The sequence below is a fragment of the Epinephelus moara genome, chromosome 5 (assembly GCF_006386435.1).
Source record: "Epinephelus moara isolate mb chromosome 5, YSFRI_EMoa_1.0, whole genome shotgun sequence".
In the NCBI taxonomy this organism is placed as follows: Eukaryota; Metazoa; Chordata; class Actinopteri; order Perciformes; family Serranidae; genus Epinephelus; species Epinephelus moara.
The window spans coordinates 15,768,477-15,795,689 of NC_065510.1; the positions used below are offsets into that span (position 1 = coordinate 15,768,477).

The 27,213-nt window shown below is 42.0% G+C and overlaps 1 protein-coding gene across 1 annotated transcript in view; it reads right to left on the reverse strand.

Moving 5' to 3' along the window:
• Positions 1-318: 318 nt before the first annotated feature.
• The window catches only part of LOC126390700 (uncharacterized), a 61,833-nt gene continuing 34,938 nt past the window's right edge, over positions 319-27,213 (reverse strand). Inside the window, exon 4 of the mRNA XM_050045121.1 lies at positions 319-1,097. Coding sequence (XP_049901078.1) covers positions 319-1,097 — 779 coding nt within the window. The remainder of the gene's footprint in view (positions 1,098-27,213) is intronic.

Sequence of the window (27,213 nt, forward strand, 5' to 3'; positions counted from 1 at the left end):
TCTCTCTCACACCTCTGCTGGAGGTCACTATCACCCTCTGGAACTTAAAGAGCTCTGACCACACCAAAGGTGCATGCATGTTTGGGTCTAATTTTAATATGTAATACAAATATTGAGGTTTAAATAATGTCAATTGAAATTATAGAATGGGATTACAGTGATTATCTTAATGCTGCTTTGTATTAAAACACACTTTGTTGCTGAAAGATGTGAGAACATGTTTAGTGAAAGACAGATGTCTGGCAGCAGGTGACAATTTCATCAAAGAAATGTGACCCTCTCTCTCTCACTCACACACACACACACACACACACACATTCATCTTAAACGGCGCATCAGACCGAGATTTGTTTCCTCTCTCTTGAGGGTGCTGTGTGCCCACCTGACGGCCAAACACCAGCGCACATAGCGAGTCCTCTGTGGACTCGCGCACAAGGCTCGTGATAAAGTGGACATGATTAAGTCACTTACACTGCTGTTCTGGCCGGACCAGTGCACCATTGCCTGGTTGTGAGATGAGTCCCCTGTCAGGGCGAACGTTGAACTGTTAAGTTTTAGCTCATCCTGCCTCGGACCGGCGGCTCTCCGCTCGTCTCCGCTCCAGCGCAATTCAGAGCGCGTCACTCTGCGTCCAGGCGCCGAGCTCTGCCTGCCCTCTCCCGGGTCTTGACTGTGGTCTGAGCCGGGGGATCTGACTGTATCATCATCACTGTTCCTTCTGGCGCGCTTTCTGTACCGGGTGCCATAAGCAAAACCTGCACCAGCGCTGGGCTTCTGCTGACTGCTCATGTTGGCATTGGAAACTTTCATCTTTGCAAACTCACTATCAGCAATTTCGCCTTCTGCGTGCAGGTTGTCTGTATTCCGTGTCGGCTCCGTGTTTTCCGCCCGACCTGGAGCGCATTCGGCGGAACCAGCTGCGCAACGGAGCCGCCGCCGACTTTCGGCAGTTGCAGCCCCGGCTCTCCCTGCCCCGTCTCCGTGTCCAAAAACTTCTCCCTTTAATCCTGTTGCGGACTCAGTTGTGTCGAATTTCAGCAGTAATTCCTGTGCACGCCACTTATTCCCAGGCTGGCATGACCTGCAAGTTATCTCAGCTTTGGCGGCATGAAAGAAACAGAGCATCACCAAAATCAAAAACGAAAACGCACTGTGCCACTTTGGGCAAAATATGACCTCCCTCTCCATTGCTGGCGGCAGAGAAGGATGCTGAGGATGCAAGAAGTCCTTTTTGTCCTACTACTCTTCTCTCTGCCTTTTTTTTCGGGGTGTAAATTGCCGCTCGGCTGTGGGAAGAGGAAGTGCTGCGCAAGTTGTGGCGTTGCTCAAATGCAGTGTTGTAAAAAGTGGTCCAAGTTGAAGGATTTGATCAAATGAAGCCCCGCACGCATGGGGGAGGAGCTGTGGATCCAGACTGAGAGATGGAGGATAATGTTGGACTGACTTTCTCCATATTTGTTATTTTCCACCATATGGTCGACTATAATTAAAGCAGTCAGTAATATAGTCATTTTGTTCTGCTGCTCTTTTATTTCTCCTCACAGACACATTCTCTGAGAAGCTATTCCTGGTGGTGTTTTTTACCTCCTGATGCAGATTTTTATCACCAACCTCCCTTTAGGGGAAGTAAATCGCTTAATTTAGCAAATGAAACGGAATTATTTCCACCTATGACGATCCTGTTTAGATTCAGTCCTTTCAGGTCTGAACAGGGGCATCCAGTAATTGGAACATATTAATGTGTTTCCAATTAACTGCAGTGTCAGGGATGGTAGCTTCTATGACTTATTAAACAGCAATAAAGAATTCAACAGCCCAAAAAGGAGCATGAGATTTTTACACAACGCACCTCTATGTGCATGCATTTTACATCTGATCTTGCATCCCTCCAGGATGATATGAAGCCTTTGCGTTTATTGTGTGTGTACCAGACCAGCTGATGCCAAGCTGGAGAACCACCTGTAAGGTGCAGCCCGGACTACATAATGAATATTTAAGTGCTTTGCAAACAAAGAGACATTGTCTCATGTCATGTTTAACTGTGTAATTTTGTCCCAACAAGCAGCCGGAGTGGCTCAGGCAACAGAAATTAGTGTAACCAGTGGAAAAAACAAGGCCGGAAGTTCATCTCTTTGATATCAGCCCTGCAGCTCTCCATGTCTAATGACTGGAGGTTATGGTGATTGCTGATGAGCACAAAGGGATATACAAATGGTCACAGACTACTACACCAGCTGGCTGCTTTCTAGTTCACAGCAGAGGATGCTGCCGAGAGGGAATAAAACGGCCAGATTGTGCCTTGAGAGGTGATTAATTTTACCACAAGGAAACATATCTATAGGCTACTATAAATTACGATTAAATAGTTAAGGATTATACAATTAGAGTGTCGTACATCCTGTCAAAACAACATTATGGGGGAAATGCCAAATGGTTCCTCCCAGCACATGTTGCATCATGTGTTCTCAAGTGTGCTGAATGTAAACACATTGATTTTAAGACACTCATATGTTCACAATGACCCATCTGTGGTGATTACAGCTCAGTACTGCTCACTCTGTCACATTAATTCTCACTCTGTTGTTAGAGCAGAACTATTTCCTGAGGGTGAATCGATGCAACCCCACCTTTTTATCTTTATATGAATCATAATGAGGTAATTTAACCCTATGCATTTTTTAAACTACAACATGGATGTACATGAAAATGATGTTATTAATGGAAAAATTTATTCAGTTGCCTTTAAAATGCTAATGATTATGTTTTCATAATCAGTGCTTTATGGTTATGAGCATCAAGTCGACAGAGACGTCCTTGCTTTGGTGTTTAAAGAGTCAGTTCATCCGAATCAAAGCCCAAGTCGGAACTAGTATAATTCATGATACAACGGTTGGCTCTGACCGAGTAATTTGATTGGACAAGAGGCATTATGGGTGCTGATATGGAGTATAACATCACTTGGTCTTCTAACTTTGTATGTATTATTCTAAACCCTTAATTACATTAACCATTGATTGGCCTCTGTTAACAGTCAAAACAAATTTTGCTCAGCAAAGATGAACATATCTCCTGAAATTTGAGTTAGGCCAAATTATGAGAGGCTGTCAGAAGAGGACAGAGACAAAGAAAAAAGGCTGGATACTTCACTGCAAACAGGTGTGCTCATATGACATCAGCTGATGTCGCAACGTCCGTCTGATCAAGCTGTTAACTCATCAGAATCACATGCCACCAAAGCAACTGTCAACGGACTCTTATCTCACTGGTTAGATGGAAACATTCAGATAAATGCAGGCTACATGATAGAAAGTAGCTGGCCTGCAGTAACGTGCAGACCTATAGCGACAAGCTAGTGTGTGGGATGTTGTCTGGCAACAGTGCAGTCCCAGTCCAGCTGCCAAACTACAGAGTGGTACAAGAGTGAGTACTAAAACCCGGAAATGAGTTATTTTTACCTCCTTTTTTTAAAACTTTTTTATTTATCTATTTTTTGTTAAATGCTTGAAATAAGGTCTGTGGTCAAAACAAAATTAAGAAACTTTTATGGTTCATACTATGACATAAAATATGCCAGTAAATGCTTCACTCGTGAATTTTGAGGCCTTTAGGTGTCTTATAAAAGGCGAATTACAGCTTTGTTGTGGTGGGGACATAAGGCCATGCAACTGTGGTGTACTTCCTTTACAGCTTAATGTTAGCTTTTTACTTCTGGCAATTGCATTTACATTTTGAAAATTTAACCAGTATGCATTTATGAAGATTATCTTATTGAACAAAACATAAGGATCATAATGTTTGTTCGCCACACAGTTTATTTTCTACAATAATCCAAAATCCAATGGAAAAAGCCCCATAGGCTTTTTAAGGAGGCAACCAGGGCAATGCTAACTTCTGTGTAAGCCTATAAAAATATGTCATCCCTGGAGCACTCTATTGCGGACAAATTAGATAGCAAACATAGCAAAATACTGTATTGAGTGGACGACGTCAGCAAAGTCATCCAGACTCCTGGGGAATCAGGGCAACGATAACTTCCATGTAGGCCTACAAAATCAAAGGTCACACACCTCTCTATTTGTGTTGGCAGAGCCAAATAAATAATTAATGAAACACACTTATCACTGCTTTCTAATAAATAGTGCATGTATAATTGTTATATAAAAGCAATATCACAACCAAGGTTATGTTGTTGTACTGAACATCAGCGCGGCTGTGATTCAATCGTAGGGACGAGGCCTCAGGCCAACTGCCGAAGATAATCACAATCTTCAGCACTTGGCCTGCATCCTTGTCCCTATGATGGGACACAGCCGTGCTGATGTTCAGTACAACAGCCCAACCTCAAGTGTGATATTGCTTGACTCATTTCCATTAAATTGTGATGGCAGCAAAAATCTCAGAGAGAGCATCAGGACTGCACATCGTGGCACTCTCCAGGGTCCCAGTCCTTTGTTTTAAATGGTTAGGAAGCTATCCTTGGTGCTACAACTGTCCACATCAGTGGGAAGGTCACTGCCAGCGGGAAGTTCCAGCTAATGACTTACCATGTCAAAATATTGACTTTTATGTTCAGAGCCAATGCAGGGAGTAGTGTACCCTTTTGTGGAGAGGTGGGAAGTAAGGGGTGGTGGATGGACGTGTCAGACTTTCATGCAGCAATTTGCTTCCCATCACAGACCTGCATCTGACATTTAACTTTTTATTAGCTGTAACAACAGTCTTTTCTGAGCCTTGAATATGCAACAGTTGTCCATTTGGGGTAGCAGAAGTTGTGAAGACAACATTGACATACCTTTAAGGTTAACATAATGGACATGTTAGCAGCAACCAGTAACTTATTTCCACATCTAACAGACACAAGGCAACATTATCAGTATTTAAGGTCTTGTCTGTGTCCACTTGATGAACGTAAGTCCAATATTTAATCTCTTTTAGCTACGTTTTGGTCTCTACCAACTCCTGAGGGAAATATCTGTCTCTTTAGCTGCTAACACTCCACTATGTTCAACAGCTAGTCTCTAACTGTGTCTGTCTGCTGTTTGCTGCTGAGCAGGTAGTGTACAGGGGTTTTTAGAGCTGTTTTTTGCTAAAAACTGCTGCTCGCTGCAGCGGAAAGCGACACCATGAGAGTACAAATGAGCCAAACAGTAAAGATGGGGCCGGACAGCATAACAATGGGCTGAAACTCACTATAAAGCTCCATAAAGCTAAAGGGAAATTTCATTACTGTCAGAAACCCCTTACACATTGATACATCTGCTATACTGTAATGTTACAACTCACCTATGAAGCCTTATTGTAGTACACCGATCAACTAGTACATTGGCAAATGTCCAGTAAATTATCAAGCCCAAACACACACATCCATAATTAGCCACTGACACTGACTGCAGCCTTTAAAATGTTCTAATCTATGTATTTGAACGTGACATGTAAAGGTATTGCCGATGCCCCACATCGAAACGGTCACTGCACTCAAGGCTAACACCCCACTTGACCCGATAGGAGCTTCCATGTCCTGTGCACAGCCAACAAGAGCCTACATTGACAGGAATAGCCAGCTAACAGCAAACCGTTGTACTTACTCGGATTGTTTAGTTCTGCCTATGTATGATGTAGTATTATGCTAATTATCTACCCAGTGGTTTGATGTCTTAAATTGGCCCCACAACAACAAATTACAACATTAAAATGCTCATTATACTCATAGAAATAATATTGCTATGGTTTTGATACTTTGAAACCAGCCATTCTACACAACGAGTACTTTTTACTTTTGACACTTTGAGCACATTTTGCTGTATAATACTTTGAACGTCTATTTAAGTAACATTTTGAATCCAGAACTTTAAGTTCAAGTAAGTAAAAATCTAAGTACATGTTCCACCACAGATAATAATATCATAACATCCCACAATGTGTGTCAAAAAACAACACATCTAAGAGATCAACATTTTTTTTAATGTTATGAGTTTATGTTTAAGACATAACTCCATATCCATATATCGCTCTTTCAACTCCCAAATATTGATACTCCTATCAGCCTCAAAACATGATCATGAAGCACCCAGTGATCAAAACAAACAGTGAGTCTGCTCAGATCTATTTGGGTATTGACACCCAGCCATGACACTCACAGCAAAACAATAGTAGGCGACTCAACCTGACCTGATCCAATGCAATAATCTACAGTCTCTTGCATCTAACTGTGCTGTTACAGCAACATAAAGCCACCTCAAATAATCCTGCTTGGCTAGATACCACTAAAGGTAGGAGAGAAAATGTGTTTTTATGTAATATGGGTGAAACGATCCTTTATATTATGCTCTAAAAGTGAAGTCTGATTACGCCCTCCCTTCTTTTTTTGGGAGCAATCCTCCCCAGTCATGTCCTATCAGAGACGTTAAAGATGATAAGTGTTGCCCCTCCTCATGGCACACAGCATTAAGCAGACATATTGTATTGGATTAATGGTGCTGCAATGGACAGGGCCCACATGGCTCGCAGACACTTATCAACCAGTTCTGTAGTGCGTGTGTGTGTGTGTGTGTGTGTGTGTGTGTGTGTGTGTGTGTGTGTGTGTGTGTCCTGCGGTAACCGTCTCACACCGCATCATCTCCTGTCCCCGCCTGGACTCACCATCCATTCACAGGGAATCGATGTCCTGCCAATAGCAGAAATTGATTTTTGAGGATGTTGCAGAAGGCAATATGCAGGCCTGAGTTGTCTGATTTGTATGTACCCCCTCGGACTATGAATCCACAACAAGGTTTTAAGCTCCAGAAATCAGAGGAAAACGTTCTTGTATACAAAACTGAGGGCAGAGAATATGACCCCTGGCTTCGACGAAATCTAACATAGTAAAGAGAGCATAATTGAAAGCCTTTTCAGAGGCAGGTGGTGCCTCACAATTGGTCTTTATTTCATAGAGACATATTTGCATGCTTGCAACACATGATTATCGACAATGCGCAGGTACTGTATGTAACTTTTTTACTTGTATTAATCATTTTTGATGCCAATGTTTGAACGGATTGTAACGTAACTCAAAAAGTGATACCGTCCCCGACTTTCTCAGTTGCCTGTAATACTCTGTGGATTGATGTGTTAAGGACTTGTGCCAAATTTTCTGGGAAAATCCAAAGGATGTGATGGATCTGAACCAAGAAATCAATTACTAGCAGAAAGCTTGTTTGGCAAACTTCTCCCAAGTGTGCTGTGTATTCAGCTCCACTTTGGTGCTACAGTTTGGAATGGTAGCTAACTTTACCTAAGAAATGAGTCTGCTAATGTCCGCAAACGACCAGCACCAACCACAACACAGATTCCACACATACAGTGTTTCCGCAATGGCCTAAATTGTGTTACAGCAGCCTAGAGATGGACCTTCACTTACCACTACCGAGGTTTGCGCTGGCTGAATTCGCGCTGACTGAAGGTCCATCTCCATAGTTGCTGTCTGTGTTCCACCAGGGGAAGTAGTCTCTGGGTGGTAGGTGTGAAGCTGAAGGACAGTGGGGTGTGGTGGCTAATTCTTTTCTTCTCATTCATGGTCTGATAAAGAGTAAATTCATCAAAGTCAGTGCCCCATATCATTGATTCAGTGCCCGCCATCCCAGTCCTGAAAAATCCAAGAGGTAACACTAACATGAAACACACTGTGATATTGTGGTTTTAGCTGGCTAATGTTAGCTAATGTTGGCTTGTTTTCTATACAGTCTGCCAGGAGTGACTCCTAAAACCTGGAAATGAGTTAGCATTTTACCAGTCATGGTTCCCTTGTCTGAAAGTCAATGGTTTTTTGAATGGTTAGATGGTTCACACAAGCTTAAGAGACTTTTAAATTTTGTTCTACAACATAAAGTGGCTAGCGATTGGCAATTGCATTTAGGCGTAAAAAATTATGAAAATGGCGTTCATTTATCACAACCAGAGTGTGGATACCCTGACGGGTCGAGCTGGATTCAGATAACAAATCAGAAATTTTGCTCAACTTCAGCCTGGGTTCGGCCCACTTGACATGCTGCTGTGTTGTGCTATTCAAGTGCTGGAATTTGTTATTTACATGACAACGCCTGAGCGCAACACAGGCTCCGCCCCAACTGGGTGTGTGTGCTGTGCTGCACTGCTGTGCGTGCAGTGTGTTTGACTGTGCATAACAGCAGCCTTTTGATTATCATTTACACACTGACCATGTATGATCATGGTAAACAGACAAGCTGTAACCATGATAACAATAACTATGTCAGGTAATAAACTGCGTCGGGCTCGGGTCGGGTTCAGACTTAAAAATCAGAAAGGCTGTCGGGCTGGGGCCGGGCTCAGTAATAACTCTCTTGGACTCGGGTCGGGTTCGGTCAGGAAAATGCGTCCCGAGCTGCGCTCTAATCTCAACAAAACGTGCAAGCATCATAAATGTTCATTAGCCACAGAGCTTATTTTCTGCAGTAACCCAAAATCTAATGGAAACATCCTACAGGCTTTTGGACGAGGGAACCAGTGTGATGCTATCTTCTGCATCGGCCTGCAGAAAAACATCATTCCTGGAGCTCTCTATTGACGTCAAATTGTTAGATAGCAAACGTTACCAAAGCGCTGTATTTAGTGGGTAACGTCAGCAGCTGGTTTGCAGATTACTTTGTCAGCTACAAAGAAACCGATCGCAGATCCATGCAACATAGCTACATTACAACTGGCTGTTGGCCAACAAGCTAACCATAACCTAAGCTAGGTTGGTAAACTACCAGTAAAGCGACGCTGCATGGATCTGCCATTGTTTTCTTTGCAACCTCGGCGATTAAAGTAATTTGCAAAAGGCAAGCTCATTTGGATCATGGAGCCGATGGTCTGACAAAAAAAAAAAAAAAAAAAATACAGGAACATTGCAGACAGTAACATTTTTCTAAATATGATTGTAATTTGTTTTATGATATTCTGTCAACATGAGGCAGGTCAGTCACGGTCAGTCACCTGTTGTGGTTGATGCAGGTGCTCACTCATGGTGTCCCTAATAAGGATTTTCTGAAAGCTACATACACCCTTTAAGATTGTCTGGCTTCTCAGATAAACACTACATAAAAAAATATATACCGTCTAAACTGTGGGTCCTTGTACAACCTTTTTTTTCCCCTTCAAAAACACTACTTCATCTTATTTCAGTCATCCTATCGAACCATGACACTGACTCATAAAGTGTCTTTTCACAACTTTAACAACATTGTTCCCCCTCCCTTGCTCAGCTCCCAGGGTTACCCTCAGCCCATTAAAAGCTTTAGAGCATTAACACAAACAAGAGTTGGACTCAGCGGAACAAACAGCGATGTCCTTTTTACCGAGCCAAAACATTCCCATTTCTAACAAGAGAACCGGAGACAAAAAAAGCCCAATAAATGTAGGAGCAAAGCCAGTGTTTGAAGGGCTCTAGGTGAACAAGTAGGAGTTGAAAAGAGGAAGGAAGTAAAACAAAAAAGAAGCCAAAGCAAGGAAGAAAGGGAGGGAGGGAGGGCTGTAAATGGCTCTTTTATATTCCTTGTGTTTGATTGAAATTTAAAGTTACTCCGGATAAATAAGTTTCCCAGTAACATAATACTTTATTGGTATTCACTCATAGCCGAGAGCAGACATGGGGTCAGGAGCAATCAGTTTGCCGTGGGCTCATGGAGAGGGGTTCAACATCTGAGTTCAGTATCTTTCAATTTCCAACACTTTTTGGCATGTTTGTGTCTCAGCCTGCCATTAATTGCAAAACCGTCCACCCATAACAATTTGAGCTTGTGAGATACAGACTGCAGCCTAAAATCAAAGCCAATCCTTCACAAGGGGGAAAAAAACTGCCTACGGAAAGAGACCAGTGGTTACTTAAGATTCCATTTCCAATTCATGAATTGAATTTCAAGCGGTGTCCGAAATTGGCTGAGCCTGACCGCAGCTCTGCTCTGTATTGTCATGGCATTTGAAAAGCAGTAATTGGATAATCCATTTTGAGATGCCGATGAAACCCCAAACTTATGGCAGTGAGCATCTCCGAAATGAATGTGGATGGTGAGTAATATTGTCATCTTGAACAAGATGTACAGTAACCTTGACAGTATCAATCTAGCTGTGCAGTGAGTGAATATACTGTGGGAAAAAAAAAAAAAAAGCTCCTCCTCCTGCCCGGCCTTTCTACACAAAGATTTCAAGTTCACTTTTTCTCCCTACTTGTTAGCAAAGAGCGGCTCTTATTTATTCCCCTCACACTGGACTTTATCTTGAAGCAGTTTATGCCCCACTGCCCAGTTTGCAATGGCACTTCTGGGGCCAAGTCTCAATCCTTATTGCACTCTCCTTAATTCACTTAATGCAAATATAAAAGCCACAAATTGATGTTTTCTTGCAGTATAGCTAATAGGCCCATGAAGCGACTGTTGTGGCTTGCTGAAATCGTAATTGTCAGTGAATAACAGAGGCAGAAGGAGGGATTTCTCTGTCTATTGAGGGAGGCATTTCACCACACAGGGACTTCATTCATACGCTTTAGGAAATGTGCATATTTTGCACACAAAGCCAGCTCTCACCAGCAGCATTCAGATTCTTCTGAGATGTGTTCTGCCTTCCCAGAAATTCTTTTCAACATCCTGCTGGGGTGAAATATCTCTTCCATAAAGTGCTGGTGATTGGACGCATAATCAGCTGTGCTTGTAATATTTAGAGCAGAAACTGAGTCCACCTGCTGTTTATTCGCTAGGTTTTTTTTATTCAGCTTTAGAAAAGCCATTAGTTTCTATTCATCCATCTGGCTTTTCGATTCATTTCCTCAAGAAGAATACAGACAAGAGTGGTGAGAGCACAATCCTGTCACCGCGGTTTCCTGCTAACATCTTGAGTTCTCATATTAACATCATCCATGAGAGGAAAGGGAGAAAAAAAAAGTTTTTGAAAAGCCAGGTAAAGAGGGAGAACAAGATCTGTCTTCATCCATTTGAAGGTCCAAATGAGTGACTGCTTTAAAAGCTTTCCTACTGGGGCTGAAATATTAATATTTGCTGCTCAGGAACATTACCAGTATCCTCGGAGTGAGGCAACGATAATTATTAATGAATCTCATTTTCAGGCTACTGTGCTGGATGTTCAAAGTGCCTGCGACCTTCAGAGGGAAAGCAAAGCACAGCGTCGCCTTCTATCAGGAGTCAGTAGACTAGAAATGAACAATCTGTTACAATTCTCTTATTGCAGTTGGAGCTCATCTTGCCGATTTGTTTGTCTCAGCAGTTGTGCTCTAGATGACTTATTCATGAACATGTGGAAAAACACGTCACTCCAGAAGATGTCACACTTTTATTTGAATAGACTGATCAGGCTCTTTTGAACTTCAGGCAAGGACATCATTCGAAACAGCCAGTGTCACTTCTCTGTCGCAGAGAGACATTGTTGGAGGAACAGGAGGTCCTTGAAGAGAATAAACAACGTTGCACAAGCCATAAGCCTTACAAATAGAATCATAGCACATAGGCTCCGGTTTTCGTCTGAAAGATCCAGTGTGTAGGATTCAGGGAGACATATTGACAGCAATGGAATATTAATAACTGTTTTCATTAGTGCATAATCACCTGTGAATAGGAATTGTTGCATTTTCACCACCTTAAAATGAACTGTTTATACGAACCCGGTCTCACTCCCAAGTTGTCAAAATTCGGCGCTTGCGGTGTCAGAAACCAACGAAAAAGCCGTCCTTTAACGTCGGCATGATACGTGGCCAGTTGTCATAACGGTGCCCGGCGGGACAAGGACGAAAGTTAAGGAGTCGAAAGTCCAAGTGGGGCGAGCGGGATGGGTGGTGGATGGCTCCAACAAACACCGACTTTCACCTGAGAGAGCGGTGTTTGTGTCCCGAGATTCTAAAGCCAAACCCTGTTCCTATTTCCTAAACCGAACCATGTTTTTTTTTTTGTTGTTGTTGTTTTCTTAAAGATATTTTTTGGGGCATTTTGCCTTTAATCGATAGGACAGTCAAGTGTAAAAGGTGGAGANGTGGGTTAAAATGAAAAAGAAAGTGACAAACACATAAGCTGTGAGCCTGCTTCGCCTCAAGCCTTTCCCTGCTGACCCAGAGCCGGTCGTGGCGCACCACCAAGGTAGAAATACGCCTGCCGGGAGCCGTTCAGCACCGCGGACCGTCGGACTAATGGGATGTCGGACCAATGGGCTGTCGGACCAATGACATGGACCCCTTGTACATGGGGCGCCTGCTCTATCCACTAAGCCACCAACGCCCCCAACCATGTTTTTAATGCCTAAACCCAGCCATGTGCGTTAGTTGAGCATCATTTCACAATGTTGTACCGACATAGTGCGTTTATTTTGAAAGAGATTTTGTGTAAACGGTAGATTTCCTGTGAAAACGGAAGTGTATCTTGAAAGAAGACAATGCATGTAACAGGCAGAACTTGACACTGTGTCCCAGAACGTCAAAAACCAACGCACCCAGGGTACCTTGCACGTCGTATGTGGACGTGGAAAGTCCAAGACCAAGCAGTTCACCATGTTGTTCTTCAGTAGGCCAGAGCAGATGAACCAAACGTTTGTGTTTTTGCATTTTTTTTGTCAGCCACAGTAGCTCTTCTACACACTTCACACATGGGTGAAGTTTCAGTCGGTTGCAATGTTGCAACCTCACCACTAGATGCTGCTAAATCCTTCACACTAGACCTTTAAAAGTCTAGCATGCACTAAAACTCACAAAGATGCTCCTCTGCTTTGTAGTGAGACCAACTCTTGATGAGCAGCAGCCACTGCGGCTTAAAGCGACAATAACAGGATAATTGCCCACTGAATTTCCCATGATTCCCTATGATTCTGTAGAGCTAGTTGTTTTAAAAGCTGCTTGAATCATGTTTTATATTAACAACATAAAAAAGAGTATGTTAAACGTTGAAATGTGTATCTTATGGTTGCAAATCCATAGATCAATAGGCTACCACCCAACTCTGCAGTTCCCCCTCAGCATCACAGAGCATTTTAACATCTATCAGCTCTTTGTTTTGATTTTCCAGCCACAACTCACCCCCTCACCACTCTCATCAATCTCGGTTTTAGCCACAGGATGCAGCTGTTTTCAGAAAAAAAAGGGGGAAAAAAAGCTCTGATAAGCCCACTGCACACAGCATGGTCAGGACAAACAGCAGGAACACAAAGTTGGTGACTAGCTGGTGAAAATAGTGGCCAGATATTTTCCTCTCCCTGAGAAGTTGTTTGGGACGAAAACAGAGCTAAAAGTAGAATATGTATTGGATGTATGTGTGATCTGTGTGTGTCGTCTTCTGCTCTGATACACCACTCAGAGCTGGTGGTGATAACATCCAAGTTTATTCACATTGTGGAAAACCCTTCATAATTTCACGTATTTCTGTGAGATCAGGTTGTTCGTAAGTGTTGGAGCCACAATGACATTATTTGTATTTGTTTTAATTAATGTTTAAGTAATGGTGACTACATGTAAAACAGATGCAGTTTTGTTGTTTGTACATGGGTTGGAGCACTAGAGCAGGAAAACACAGGTAACGTAGGTAAGCTGCAGGTGTGTGACAGGGTACGCAAACAGTTTTTTGACCGTGAAGTGAGGCAGCATGAAGAGTTTGTAGCATGGAAACTAGAACTGATGAATGGAAACTTGGACACTTAACTGCTGAATGGACACTTATCTGTGATGTACTCTAAATGGGAACCTACATAAGATGAATTATGGACAAACAATTATTTACCTGTGAAGGTGAGCACACGTGAAAATAAATGGGTCATTGCACTCAAAGAAACCGAATGAATTGAACACGCGTCCAAATAGTTCTTACCGTTCATCCTTCAGAGCCTTGAATGTAACGATTATTATTGAAAGACTCTAGAGTATGTCTGGGATAAATAGGAAAGGACAATAAGTTAAGTGACCTCGTGTGCACAACCCGCTCATGCTTTATCTCAAGGAAATCCTCCGTAGCTCTTTGAATGACTGTGTTTACATTTTTAAGAAACAAATTATATTATAATATAATAAGGTGATGCAGTGATTGTATAATGGATTTTATATTTGTGCAAATAAAATGGCTAATGCTGGGTACAAAACAAATACAAATGAAACCAAAGAGGTTTCTCATACTAAACTGTTACCCATTTTTTTGGTGTATTTCACCTTTACAAAAACATTCAGATTTAAATACTGCATTTAAAAACACCAGAGGGAAACCACCAAACCATAAAAACACACCATACCCCCTTGTTAAACATATTACAACACTTAATGGAGCAACAGTCAAACGTACCTGGGATAAACAGCAAGGGACAATGGCGACCTCGTGTGGATAACCTGCTCGTGCTCTATCCGGAAAGATAGCATCATGCTAATGTTAGCTAACAGCACACAGAGGCAAAAATAATAAAAACAAATACTTAATTTAATAAAAACATGGCGAACTTAATGACAAACAATTAGTATACAAGTCAGCTCAACTTCTATGTGCTTCCTGAGTAACTTAACTTTATATTGTCAACAAACATCGACCAGGAAGTACCTCTTGGAAATTCTCCGTAGCTCTGAAAATTACCCACAATCCTCCGCTATTTACTACTTCACGGCGATACTGAGTTTTGACAGCAGGGGCACTGTCGCTCCCTCAAACTGAATAGAAAAGCATCTTAATAGCATAAATATATCTTAGATACACAAAATGAATAGAAAAGGGGCACACATAATGGCACTATTATCAAATTTAGCTGGATTTAACCTAAACCTTATTAACACTTTCCCTGCCAGAGTGTTATTTTTCAGTTGCCAGCCACCGCCAGCATTTTTGATCATATTCACTAATCTTTCAAGACCCAACAGAATAATTTGTTCCATGAATATGTTAACAATATATGCATGAAACAAACAAAAAAATATTCCATCTTATACCAATTATTTTGTATCAATACTTGAATTTGTGCATTTTCATTTAAAAAACAAAACAAAAACACATTTGCCAAAAAGCTGTTTTTTTAATTTTGTATGCCTAGGAGGAAAGGATAACGGTGGTGGAGACCGGACAGCCTGCGTTGGAAGGAAAATGAACCTAAATGGACTCTTGCTTTTGGTGTTTCCTCGACCAGGTGGGTGGCGGACCATGACAGGACTGAGCTAACTAATAAGTAGGACTGGATTGTTTCTTTTCTTGATTCCACCCTTTGATTCCTAAAGCGGACTTTTTTTTACAAAAAAAAAATTCTCCTGTATTTTCATTTGGGGAGGGGAGTAATATATAAATAAAGCATGTTTGCGCTTCTCTAAGTTACCTTTAGTGCGTTTTTTCTGCTGCTGTCAGTAGGGAGCTGAAAGCAGGCCTCTTTTGTCTACCCCCTCTAACCAAGTTTAAGTAATTACTGTAGCTTTTGAATTTATCTCATAACTAAGCTTGAAAGGTACGCTGATTGTTATATCTTATTTGGCAGAATAAATGTTGTCAGTTTTGGTTGGAGCACATCTGTTGGAGTACATACTGCAGTTGGCAGATAACTGATTCATTTGTTCCTGAGCTTGAAATTGCACACCGCCCGCTAGCGTGCACCTCCATGTAAATAAGTATATTTGTAATTGACCTCACATCTGAGCAGAGCCACCAGCCTAAGAGGATAATTATGAGAGGATCTGTGCTAATGATGTCTTTAAGTTTCAGTGCCCTTCGCCACCCAGTCAACTTTGACCCGAGGAATAGTTTGCATTGGTATGATTGTTAAAAGTTCAATTAAGCTGTAATTTGAGGCAGAGACCGCAGAATAATTGCAAGTCAGTGGGTGGCCTTTTAGTTTAGTTTGAGCATGCCTAATAAGCAGTCTGTCTCACTTCTCCCCAGCTATTAGCATCTGTTCCCTGATGTGAGATGTCGCTGAATAATGACAAGAATAGGCAACAGAATCTTACTGTGTTTATGATTTGTGCCTGGTGTCTTCAGAGTTCAGAGAAAAAGTAATAGAGAAGCGTTGTTTGTCTGCATTGGTTAACAATGCCTTAAAACAGGCAGTCGGATTTGAAAACACCTTTTTAAAACACACAGAAAGCACATAGGCCGATGTGTTTGAAAGGCGAAGACTGGATGTTTATTGAGATCACTCCGCATGGTTGCTTCTGGCTAAACAGCTCAAATACAACTCCCTGGTTCTTGTTAAACATCAGAGAAATGTACTTAGAAAAACCTCAACATCTTCCATCTTTGCTGTGTCTGATATATTTGCTGAATTACTGGGAGTATGCTGGACTGGATATTAGGACACATCTGTTCTATCAAGGGGGATGTGCTCCTGGGGATTTCTATACCAATGCTTTTCTTTATGAACCAGGAGAGCGGTAAAAAAACACAACAAAAAAATAGAGGAAAATAAGATTCAATGAATACACTACATTAATGGTGGGAAAGTGCCCAGTCCCCCGTGTTGTCTTATGCAGTAGAATTGATTGTTTTCAATCACCAAAATGGCACAAGCCATTACTGCCCTGAAACCACGCAAAAACAAATCACTGCAGAACTGGTGACAATTACCCTTGCACCTCGGATTCCTTCACCTTCGTCAAATAAATAACATGCTTGTTTCTGAAAGGGGTTCACAGTAAACTATGCCCAGGATGGCCGTGCATATAACACACTGAGTAATTGAGTCCACCATGCATATTTATGACTAAATAGACACCCTGTCGGCCCCGGGATTTATTGGGGAGAGTTGTGGTTTTGGCGGAGGCTCTGCTCTGCGATGTATCGCTTTATAAAAGGGCTTTAGTGAGCAAAACAGTCAATCTGTCAGTCCTGTTAGAATGGGATATATGAGCACACTGGCAGCATGGTCAACATATCATGTTTCTATAGGCAAGGGCTCTGAAAAGTCCATGGAAAGGCAGTGATCATCGCCAAATGGCACAGTAGGAACGGAGCAGAGCTGAGTGCATCAATGAGGGAGCAGCCATTCATAAAATACACCAAAATACAATTTATGTCATTGCACTAGCATGGCCAGACTAAGCATCTGGGTGTTGGGGATGCGTCAGCCAACTGGCATGACGTCCTGTCCGTGCAAATAGGTAAAAGGCATATAGGTACATCCTGTTACTGACCAGTGTGGTTGCCATTTGCTGTGTACTCCCTTTATACCAGCTTAATGTGTCGGCTACAAAGATCAAGGGTCTAACAGGGCTGTTACACAGATTGAAGGTCACTATTTCGCTGTAGTGTTCCGCATGGGATGGGAACTAATGCGATTATATTGATGCCAATGCAAATGTCAATTCTGCTTATTGGTCCAGGTTGGGAGAGAGTTACTGCCTCAAGCAAGGGAGTTTGAGTATCTCAGGGTCTTGTACATGAGTGAGGGTAGACTGGAGCGTGAGATGGATCGGCAGTTTGGCCCAGTCTCTTAAGTGATGCTGGCACTGTGCCGGACTGTCGTGGTGAAGTGGGAGCTGAGCCGGAAGGTGAAGCTCTCAATTTACTGGTCCATCTACATCCCAGCACTCACCTATAGTCATGAGCTCTGGATAGTGACCGAAAGAATGAGATCACGGATACAAGCAGCTGAAATTAGTTTCCCCTGAAGGGTGGTTGGGCTCAGGCTTAAGAGGTCGGACATCCAGACGGAGCTCAGAGTAGAGCCGCTGCTCCTTCGTGTCTAAAGGGGTCAGTTGAGGTGGTTCGGGCATCTGATCAGGATGCCTCCTCGGGGTCCCCCAGGAGGAGCTGGAAAGTATTGCTTGGGAGATGGACGTCTGGGGTGCTTTGCTTGGCCTGATGCCCCTGCGACCTAGTCCTGGATAAGTGGATGAAAATGGATGGATGGATGGATGGATGGATGGATGGATGGATGGATGGATGGATTGTCTGTCCAGTTCTTTGTCAATTCCCTTGTCAATCCCTGATCAAATTCCTGTGTGGAGAATCGCAGGCTTCCACAGGTTTTCAGCATCAGCGCAACTGTTTTATTTTCTCTGATTCCGAACACAGTGTAGATGAAATGAGAGAACAATTGTACACCATTCCTTTTCATTTAGGTTTCCTAAGTCAAAGAAAAAAAATCTGCTAAGCCTGCCCGCTTGATGCTAATGTTATTATAACCGGATTCTACCCTCAGTAATGGATGTGCTGCTTGGTTCAGAAGCTGTTGCACTCATGTGTGGAGTGTCAAATACATGGCATCTCTGGGATTTAAGCAAATATTGCACAGAAATATGTTGAGTGTCTCACCATATTGCTGACGTTTCCACCTTTAACTGAAATGATCATTTAACAGATATTTGCAAGAAGCATTGTTGTTGTCTGTCTTTCCTTCATGACTCTTTCTTGAGGCAAGTTTCCAGCAACATAGATGCATGAGCTTGACAACATTGTTTTGCAATGCCCAGCTGCCAGAAAAAAACTTCAGGCTGGTGGAGTCGGTATACCAGACAACCAAAACATTGAACTAAAATAACTAAAGAGTTAGGTGAGGATTCTCTGTTGGCCACTCTACGAAACACCTTCCACATTATATACAATATATTTACCGTGATAAACTGATCATATAAAAGATTAGTGCAGCTTTAAATGTATATTTCAATAAGCTCCAACTCTTGTGATCTCATTAGTTGAGTGTGGATGAGCACACGTTTTGTCAAAAATAGCTTCCAAGGCAAACATACACCCAAACATCCAGTAATACATAAAATTTGAAGGCCATGTTCTGACACTTCTCGCGCAACCTTTTTTTTCTATTGATTAATCTTTGCTCATAAAACAGAGGTGCATTGCTTGAATCATTACACCTTACACAATATTTGTTTTTGTTTTTTTGCTACTGTACGATGATGAATGTGCGTGTGCTAGAGGGCAAATGGGGAAGAAGGATTAAACACAACAGTTATACTGAAACTTGAGGGAAAATACTAACTAATGAAATTTATGGATATAGGAAAAACAACAGCAAACTGCTCTTAGACTTTATTTGCATTCTCATAAAGAGAAGATGGTTGGCAGACCTCTTATATTGATGTTTTGCAGATAATGATGTGTGGATGTTATACATTAAATATAAGTAACTCATCCTGAATTACACATATTACTCTTTATATCAGGTTTATAGTGCTAGTATCATTGACAAATGATAACAAGATGAACACTGTACAAAACATACCACACACTTCATATTTGATAAGTAATGGTCCAATCATATCTATACTTTAAATGAGACATACATCACAAAAGAGCCTTTGTTTAAATAGAATAAGCACACACAATATTTCATATATCCCGTGGCCATAAAAGCCAAATTAATCACAGTGTGCAGATGTGATGTGTCACTGAACTGAGAGGGGAAATCCACCATGTGAGCAGGTCTGCTCTGGTGTTGAATAGATAAAGAGGCTTCTTTGGGTTCATTACAGCAAAGTAATTAAAGGGGATACTGTTGCTATCATGCTATTAAACAGCCTGGATGTGACACCAGGGCAGTCAAGAGCACATGACGGCAGTGATGCGACCACCCAGTGTTTAACAAACATGCTGCATAGAGATGCAGGGGACTGTCTATACCCCGGAGGCATCGTTAATGTGATGCCATTTACAACTCCTTGCTCAGTGACTGGATCAGAGTGGGAAGTGCGGTGTCTGCTAAGTTTTCTCCCTACACCTCTCAATGACACAGCGGTGTGAAACTCACAACATCGCGAGAAACATTAAAAGGTCATGGTCTAATTAGATAACATAGAGTTATTATTAACCACTTGTTATGCTGATTAGACTGCCGCAGATATAATGCCATGCTGTTTTAGAAAGTTACCCCTGTAGGTTTAATAGTTGTGAGGAGTCTTTAAACACACTAAACAACTCTGGGAGAGGCTTTGCTGACTGTGTGCTCTTTTTTTGTAAGCAACGCTGTGCTTCACATTCAATTCTGCATAGTTACACACTTTTACACCTGCCTGCCAAGTGCCAAGCATCTCTGACTGCTGGCCACAGAGCGGTTTCACTGGAGCAATAAGTCTGCTGAGAGACACCCAGATTTAATTCATTTTGCAGCTGGTCTTTTAACCCATTTCTCCCTGTGAAAATGTGACTATGAATAATATCCATACAATATCAGCTCTGGATATTATTCAATTCAAATAAACACAAGAAGTTTGTGCTCTAGAGAAAGGATCAGCACTCAGTGAATAACCTCCTAAGCCCTATGATAAGCTATTATGGCAAGGCTTAACTATACAGACCAATGAGCAGTGATAACTAACACGTCTGTGGGGTCATCAGGTGGGAACCTCCTTTCACCAGTGTTTCGTCTAGTTGGTCCCACGACACCTCCAGGAGGCTAGACAGTGATCTTTGGCGTTCCAGAGACACTCCCCTAATGCCAGGTCTCACTGCTCCCCACACCAACCCAACAACCTCCTTTACCCTACTTGCGCATGGCTTTCTCAGCCCAAACAGCACTGCCACCTTCAACAAACCCAGGCTCTGTACATGCGAGCTCCAGGTAGAGACCGTGCTGATACTACCTTTCCTAGCATTCACCATACTGTATTTCACACGCTACGTAGCATAACTACAAGATAAGTTAAAGTTAAAGGAGATAGATAAACTTACAGGATCAGCAAACACACTCACCTTGCAGCATGGTCTCAAACAAAAGGGATTCAAATAGGCCACTCCCACACTTAAATAACCTTCCTCTTCCTGGATTTCCTCCTGAGAGGACTGATTGGTGGATCTCTCCACCTGATCTCAAGGAGTTATGTACCCTGCTTAGTAGTTCCCCCTGCTGGCCCCCAACTGACATTATTTCTTCTCTTATAGATAAACTGGCTGGCTCTGGCTGCTCCATCTGACATTTCCTTCACTGTCTTCCTCAAACTCTGTCCCCCAGGAGCGAGACAGCTGATCTTGCTATGAATCCCCTACACCCCACTTTCACTGGACAAATGCTAGTCTTCCATCCTCGCTGCTCAGCTTCTGCTCCTAAGTCTGCATACCTAAGCTTTTTTCTTTCATGGGCTTCTTCCACTGAGTCTTCCCAAGGAACTGTCAGCTCATTGAAATAAACAATCCGTTGACTCACTGACCACAACATTATGTCAGGCCTCTGCTTGGTACAAACTATTTCCTGGGGAACATCAAGCTTTCCCCCTAAATCTACTTGCATTTCCCAATCACAAGCACAAGCTACAGTGGAGTGTGATGTCATGTATCAACAGCAACTGCAAGGATTCTACTTGTATATTTCTGAGTACTCAATTCATGAAATATTTCATTGCTTGAAGTGTTACGTAGGCAAGGCCAAGCACATTTCACAAAGAGAGGCAGTTTCATGATTGACATGTATTTTCACTTAAGAAGGAAACAAAAACAAAATAATCAAAGGCATATTCATAAATGATGCAATGTAAGCATTAAGTGCTTCAGATTAAAATGAACAGAATCTATTTAGAATTTATACAACAGTTAGTTCCGGCCCTGCAATCTGATTGGTTGAGAGACAGTAAAACCGTGATGATATTGGAGTACAACATCACGGTTATTTCACTGTGTATGTATCACTCCGCCTCACAGCTGATTGCAATCAACAATCAAATCAAAACTGACGGTTAGTGTCAGTTAGGTCAGCAGTTGCGTTGTAGGCTAATTAATTCATCCACTGTCAAACAGCCAAAAATATGGATTTATTTCCTAAAATAAGTTTTGAATTGAACTACGAATGGTCATCAGAGGAAGATGAGGGAGAGGAGAAGCTGAAGCACATCCAGGTTTGTCAGTGTTTCATCAGCGGAGCTCAATGACTTGGAGAAAAGCAACATACTGTCAGATCAGAAGGCAGAGTCGGCTGTGCCTGTGAAGCGACAGTTCACCATGCAGTCACCAGAGACTTATTTCACCGGCTGCACAATTAATGGAAACGTGCAGATAAATGTGTAAAAAAGAGTAAGTGCCTGGCGCACCATGTCTGCGTTACATAGCAACGGTGACAGTGGAGTTCTGAGGGAACTATTTTTGTTGCCGGAAGACAAATAAAATGCTTAAATTATCTATTTTGTCCTCATTTTTCAACATTTCTTAATCAGCCTTGCTTATTTAACTGTTGAACTGTTGTATAAAAGCAATATCACACTCGAGCTCGTGATGTTGTACTGTGATATCGTTACGGCTGTGATTGTCTTTGGCTTTGTCTTTGTCCTATGACCGAATCACAGCCGTGACGATATCACAGTACAACATCACGAGCTCGAGTGTGATATTGCTTAATTATCTTTGCAAATAACTCCATTTGCAGCCATGGAAACATCACCTCACTCTATACAGACCAGTTGCCTGATGAAAGTGTTGACATTGTACCTTTCTGCAAACTACGAATATGTTACATTTGTACATTTCATATGTTTCATATCAAGGTTCTAAACTGACATAGTACACGAGCTGACTTTATCATTGGGGGTTGGATGGGGTGGACAGACAACTGCAGACCAGTGTTCAAGGTCAGCATGGGTTTCCTCCAGGTGCTCCAGCTTCCTTCCATAATTTACAGACAAGCTGGTTAGTTTAATTGGTGACTCTAAATTGACCATAGGTGTGAATGGAAATGGTTGTCTGTCTCTGTAGCCCTTTTTAAACAGGAATTGTGCAAATTTGCAGGAAAGCCCAATCAGTCTTCTTTCAGCATTGGCAGTATAAAAACAAAATTGGGGAGTGCAGCAAAATGCCGCCTACCTACTTTTGTTTATACAGAATGTGCCTTTTTCGGGGCAACGGGGGGCGTGAGCAAGTAACAAAACGTGTAGCTCAGCGTGTGACGTAAACAGTGACGTGGGAGGGAAGCCGCGGCTGGCCCGTCCTTCACCGTCCCCATCATCTGACGGTTAATGCCCTCTTCGTTTGCGAGTGCAAGGAGGGTGCGCAATTCCTTGTCTTCCCAGTTGCTCATCTTTACAGTGTCTGTTAGGTTTGCGTTTCCCTCTTGCTACTAGCTGCTCGCTAATTCCTGCTATCAGCTGTTTCCTGTTAGTCCACCGCCAGTGGCTCGCACGTACAGCGTCATCAACAGCTCCTCCCACAAGTCTTCAACAGCCCCTCCCGTTGTGGAAGGCCGCCTCGCCTCGCTCTGTGTGTCTAAACGCTCGCAGCTTGCCGGCAAAACGGCCCAACATTCGTAGAAAATCTGGCAGTGTCAAAGGGGCTTATGTGTCAGCTCTGCAATATTCTGGCAACCTGTCCAGGGTGTACCCCGCCTGTCGCCCAATGTCAGCTGGGATAGGCTCCAGCCCCCTCACGACCCCCAACAGGATAAGCAATTACAGAAAATGAATGAACGAAACAACAACACTTGTTGTATTTTATTGTGTCATCTCTGTTTTCCAGCGGCTTTTAAGTCACCAAACATGGGTGTTTTTTAGCGACCTTTCGCTATTTTTCCAACAGGGATAGTGCCAAAAAAAGCAGCTGTGTTTTAGTGAGTAATAACTGAGTTTCCTGTCAAGATAGTGCATGAAAAGCGATTGCTTCCTACTGAAATATAGAAGACTTCTTCAGCCATGATTGTGAAACCAAAACTGTTTTCTGAGCCCAAATATGATGTTTATCTAACCATGACTAAGTGGTCTTTGTGCCTAAACTTGACCACACGTTAACAACTTTAAACATATCTGCCAAATAATAGCATACAAACAAACACTATAATAATGTTGATATTTTTCGTTTAGGTGGCCATTAAGCAACACAGTTTTCCATGAGTGCTCGACCATCATGGTTGCCAGGTCCACGGGCAATTCAAATGTCTTTAGACATGTGTGTAGCTACAAAGTAGGAAAGATGACATTAAAAGAGAACAGGCAGTGACATCGGGAAGGGGGTGAACTCGACACTCGAGGAGTCAGGTCCCAAAACGGGAGGTATGTTAGCGAATAACTTTTGATAGGAAGGTGGGATAGACTTGAAACTAAGCTCTAACTCCCCATTTTTGCCCCTTCCGCATTAATGGAGCCCACCCCTAACCTTCTAGGACGTTGAGAAGTGGGTGAACTCGACACTCGAAGAGTCAGGTCCACAAACGGAAGGTATGTTTGCGAATAACTTTTGATAGGCAGGTGGTATAGACTTGAAACTACGCTCTAACCTCTCTCAGGCAGCAAATCATCATGAGTGAGGGTTTTTTTTTTTTTGCATTTTTGCTTTAAATAAGTTTAACAAACAATTATCAGAATTGTTGGTGATTAAATTCAGTCAAAGAGTCGATTAACTGCTTAAGCTCTTAAGTATTGGTGGAAATAACAGATAGGGAAGAGGCCAAATTATGACTTAACTATGCATGCTGGTTAATTCAAAAGGGGAGCTGTAGTATTTTGTACGCTCACAAATTAATCATTACTTAATTTTGTTTGAACCACAGAGACTTTAATTCTGAATATCAAATGGTGTAGTACATGCTCATCTAATGACATGGATAACAAAACCCACAGGAACATGATGGGTGAAAGAAATACTCAAATTTATGATGCAGTGAGTTACAGAAACTAGCCTGGAGATACTAGACAGCACTGGAGCTGAAGTCCTTACATCACCTCCACACGTACCAATGCTTCAGCAGCTTCTGTGACTCCGTACAGTCTCAGTCTCTCATTTAACTTTTCATTCATTCTGTCCCTGTGGTTCAACATTCATAGATAAATGAACACCTATTTATTTTAATTAATTTGTTAGCACAATAAAAAACAGCTCAGATGAAATTTTTCACAATAGTTGTTCCCTCATCAATGACTATTTATATCCCCCAATACACTCATCTAATGCCACCTTTTAAACTCTTTAGCTCATGTTGCACATGCATTGGACTTGTGGGAAATGCTGTTGGTTAAAAGCCAACACAAACAGAAATTAAAACAAAATATTTTCCCAAAGTTAGACCTGTGCTTTTTCGTCTGTGCTCTTCTTACTGGTTTGGTGATGTTATATAATTCTGCACACTAATCAGATTTGAGCAACACTTAAAAACAAAATGAAAACAGGGTGTTACCAAAACACTGTCTTTAAGTAACTAACATTACATTTGTAAAATAATATAGAATTACTGTCAAGTTAAATGAAGTGAATTACATCACATACCAGTGAGCAACTTAATGTTCTAGGGCTGGATTTGTAATCAAAGGTATTAGTGCACATATTAGTGTGGTTTTGAATAAGGATTTTCTTAGTTTGGGATCAGAACCCAGGTTTGTATTTAATGTACACTCTCCATAGGGTTTTAAGTCTGCTTTTAAAGACTCTCTAAGTCTTCCTAAGCGTGAAAAGTTTTTGTAACATACAGCAAACATCTCCTCACGATCCAGTAGCTACATGTCCTCTGAATATGCTGTAGGCAGCCCAGGCTCCGCAAATGGCAACAAAAACATTTTGGTCCAGGCTGCACCAACTAGCCAGCGTGAGACCAGCAAAAGCACGTGAACACACATGAAGGCAGTGCCCATGTCTCATGGTCTCGTACAAGCGTGCACACGTGAACGCGGTGCACAGAGAGGCAGTTAGAGCTACAGGCTACAATGAGGCTAAAAACAGAGTTCAAATGACGTTTTTCCAAACAACTTTTTATGTCGGGGTTTCAGGATAATTGGATCACTACGGACGAGCAGTATGGAGATATTTTGTGGTTTCAATTATGTGTTTTTGGACGTTTGAATCTGGGGCGCCGTAAGCCTCCATTAGGTGGAGTTGTGCTGCTACACTCTCTCCCCTTGGATCTCCGCAATCTCCATTGTGCTTGATAACATTGTTGAACTTAAACAGAAGTGATGCCCAACGGTGCTTAGCGTGCCTTTAAAGGCTTGTCAGTGTTGGGTTTTTCTTATTGTAGGAACAGCTAGCAAACAGTACACAACTATCAGCATTACTAAGGCTGTAGGATTTTTTTTTTCTTTTCTGCTCGGGGCCACCAGCAATTGCAGGTTCTCTCATAGGTGACATAGGCGGCCACCAAGGTGCCACCATGTTTGTAATTCGTTATTATCGTTTGTTAGCCAGGTATTTTATTTGACTTGATTCGTCACTGGCTCTTGTTCTTGTTCATAATAAATACAACTTAAATAAATGATAATAATATTGGAGAGGACGGAGCTTGCCTCGGGCTCCAAATGTGCCAAATGTGAAGCTTAATACAAATACATATATCTTTAATCTTACTGGCTTTGATGGTCTATTGGCGAGTTGTAATTTCATGAGTTAAATAAAAGGTATACTATGCAGGATTGTCAGTTATATGTTTCTAACATACTTGCCAGCAAAACGGATTGTAAAAGCCAACCCCAGAGTCACTCTCATTTGCACTTCTTCAGTGCTGTGTATTTTGGATGCCTGCTGCTACAGTGTTGGCACCTTGTTGCTACCTTGTTGTAAAGCCCAGACCTCACCTGAGCACCATGGGGGTACACGCCAATGAACATCCCAAACACAGAAAACAGGAAGAAAATACAGGCAGAGGACAGAATCTCTGCAGATAAATGCACCGCCACACACTTCCAGTGGGTCATAAATGATGATTGAGAGGGATTACTTCTGTCTATACATGCATTTTTAAAAGGAAAATCCTGCATAGTACACCTTTAAATAACATCACTGCAGGTGTTCCATGTTGCTAAACAGCTTAGTTCAATATTCTGTCCTTCACTGGGGGGTTTGTACGGCTTGCAGGGACAAGTGCTCTAACTTGAAACTGCTGTTCTTTGAGTCAGTCATGCAACATTTTGCTTTCCATTTCTGCTGCAGAACATGTGCTCAAATACATGGGAGATTAAAATGGATAAACAGTAGGCTGGTCCTCACTCCAATTTAAGCATGCCCTCAAGAAACAATAAAGAAATATTGGAAACGGAGGAATATGTAATGTGAACACTATAAATGAGCGACTAAGATAAATGCTTCACCCAGATTTCTTTTTATCCACTTCACTGTCTTCCTCCCTGTGTCTGGACCACCATCGTTATGACACCGTACAACACATACTTTTTAACGCAGCCACTTTAAATTATTCACCACCTTTGCAATTTTCATGAGCTAGGTGATTACATACTGAAATGGTACTGCGGGCTAAACAGGAAAGTATTTCTCCACAGCATTAGCAGCACTGTGGCAAAGGCAGCAGAGGACTTCCCAACATGCTACAAGAAATAAAAAACTTTTTCAAAGATATTCCTTTTCTTGCTATTCTGTTGCATCTTCTAAT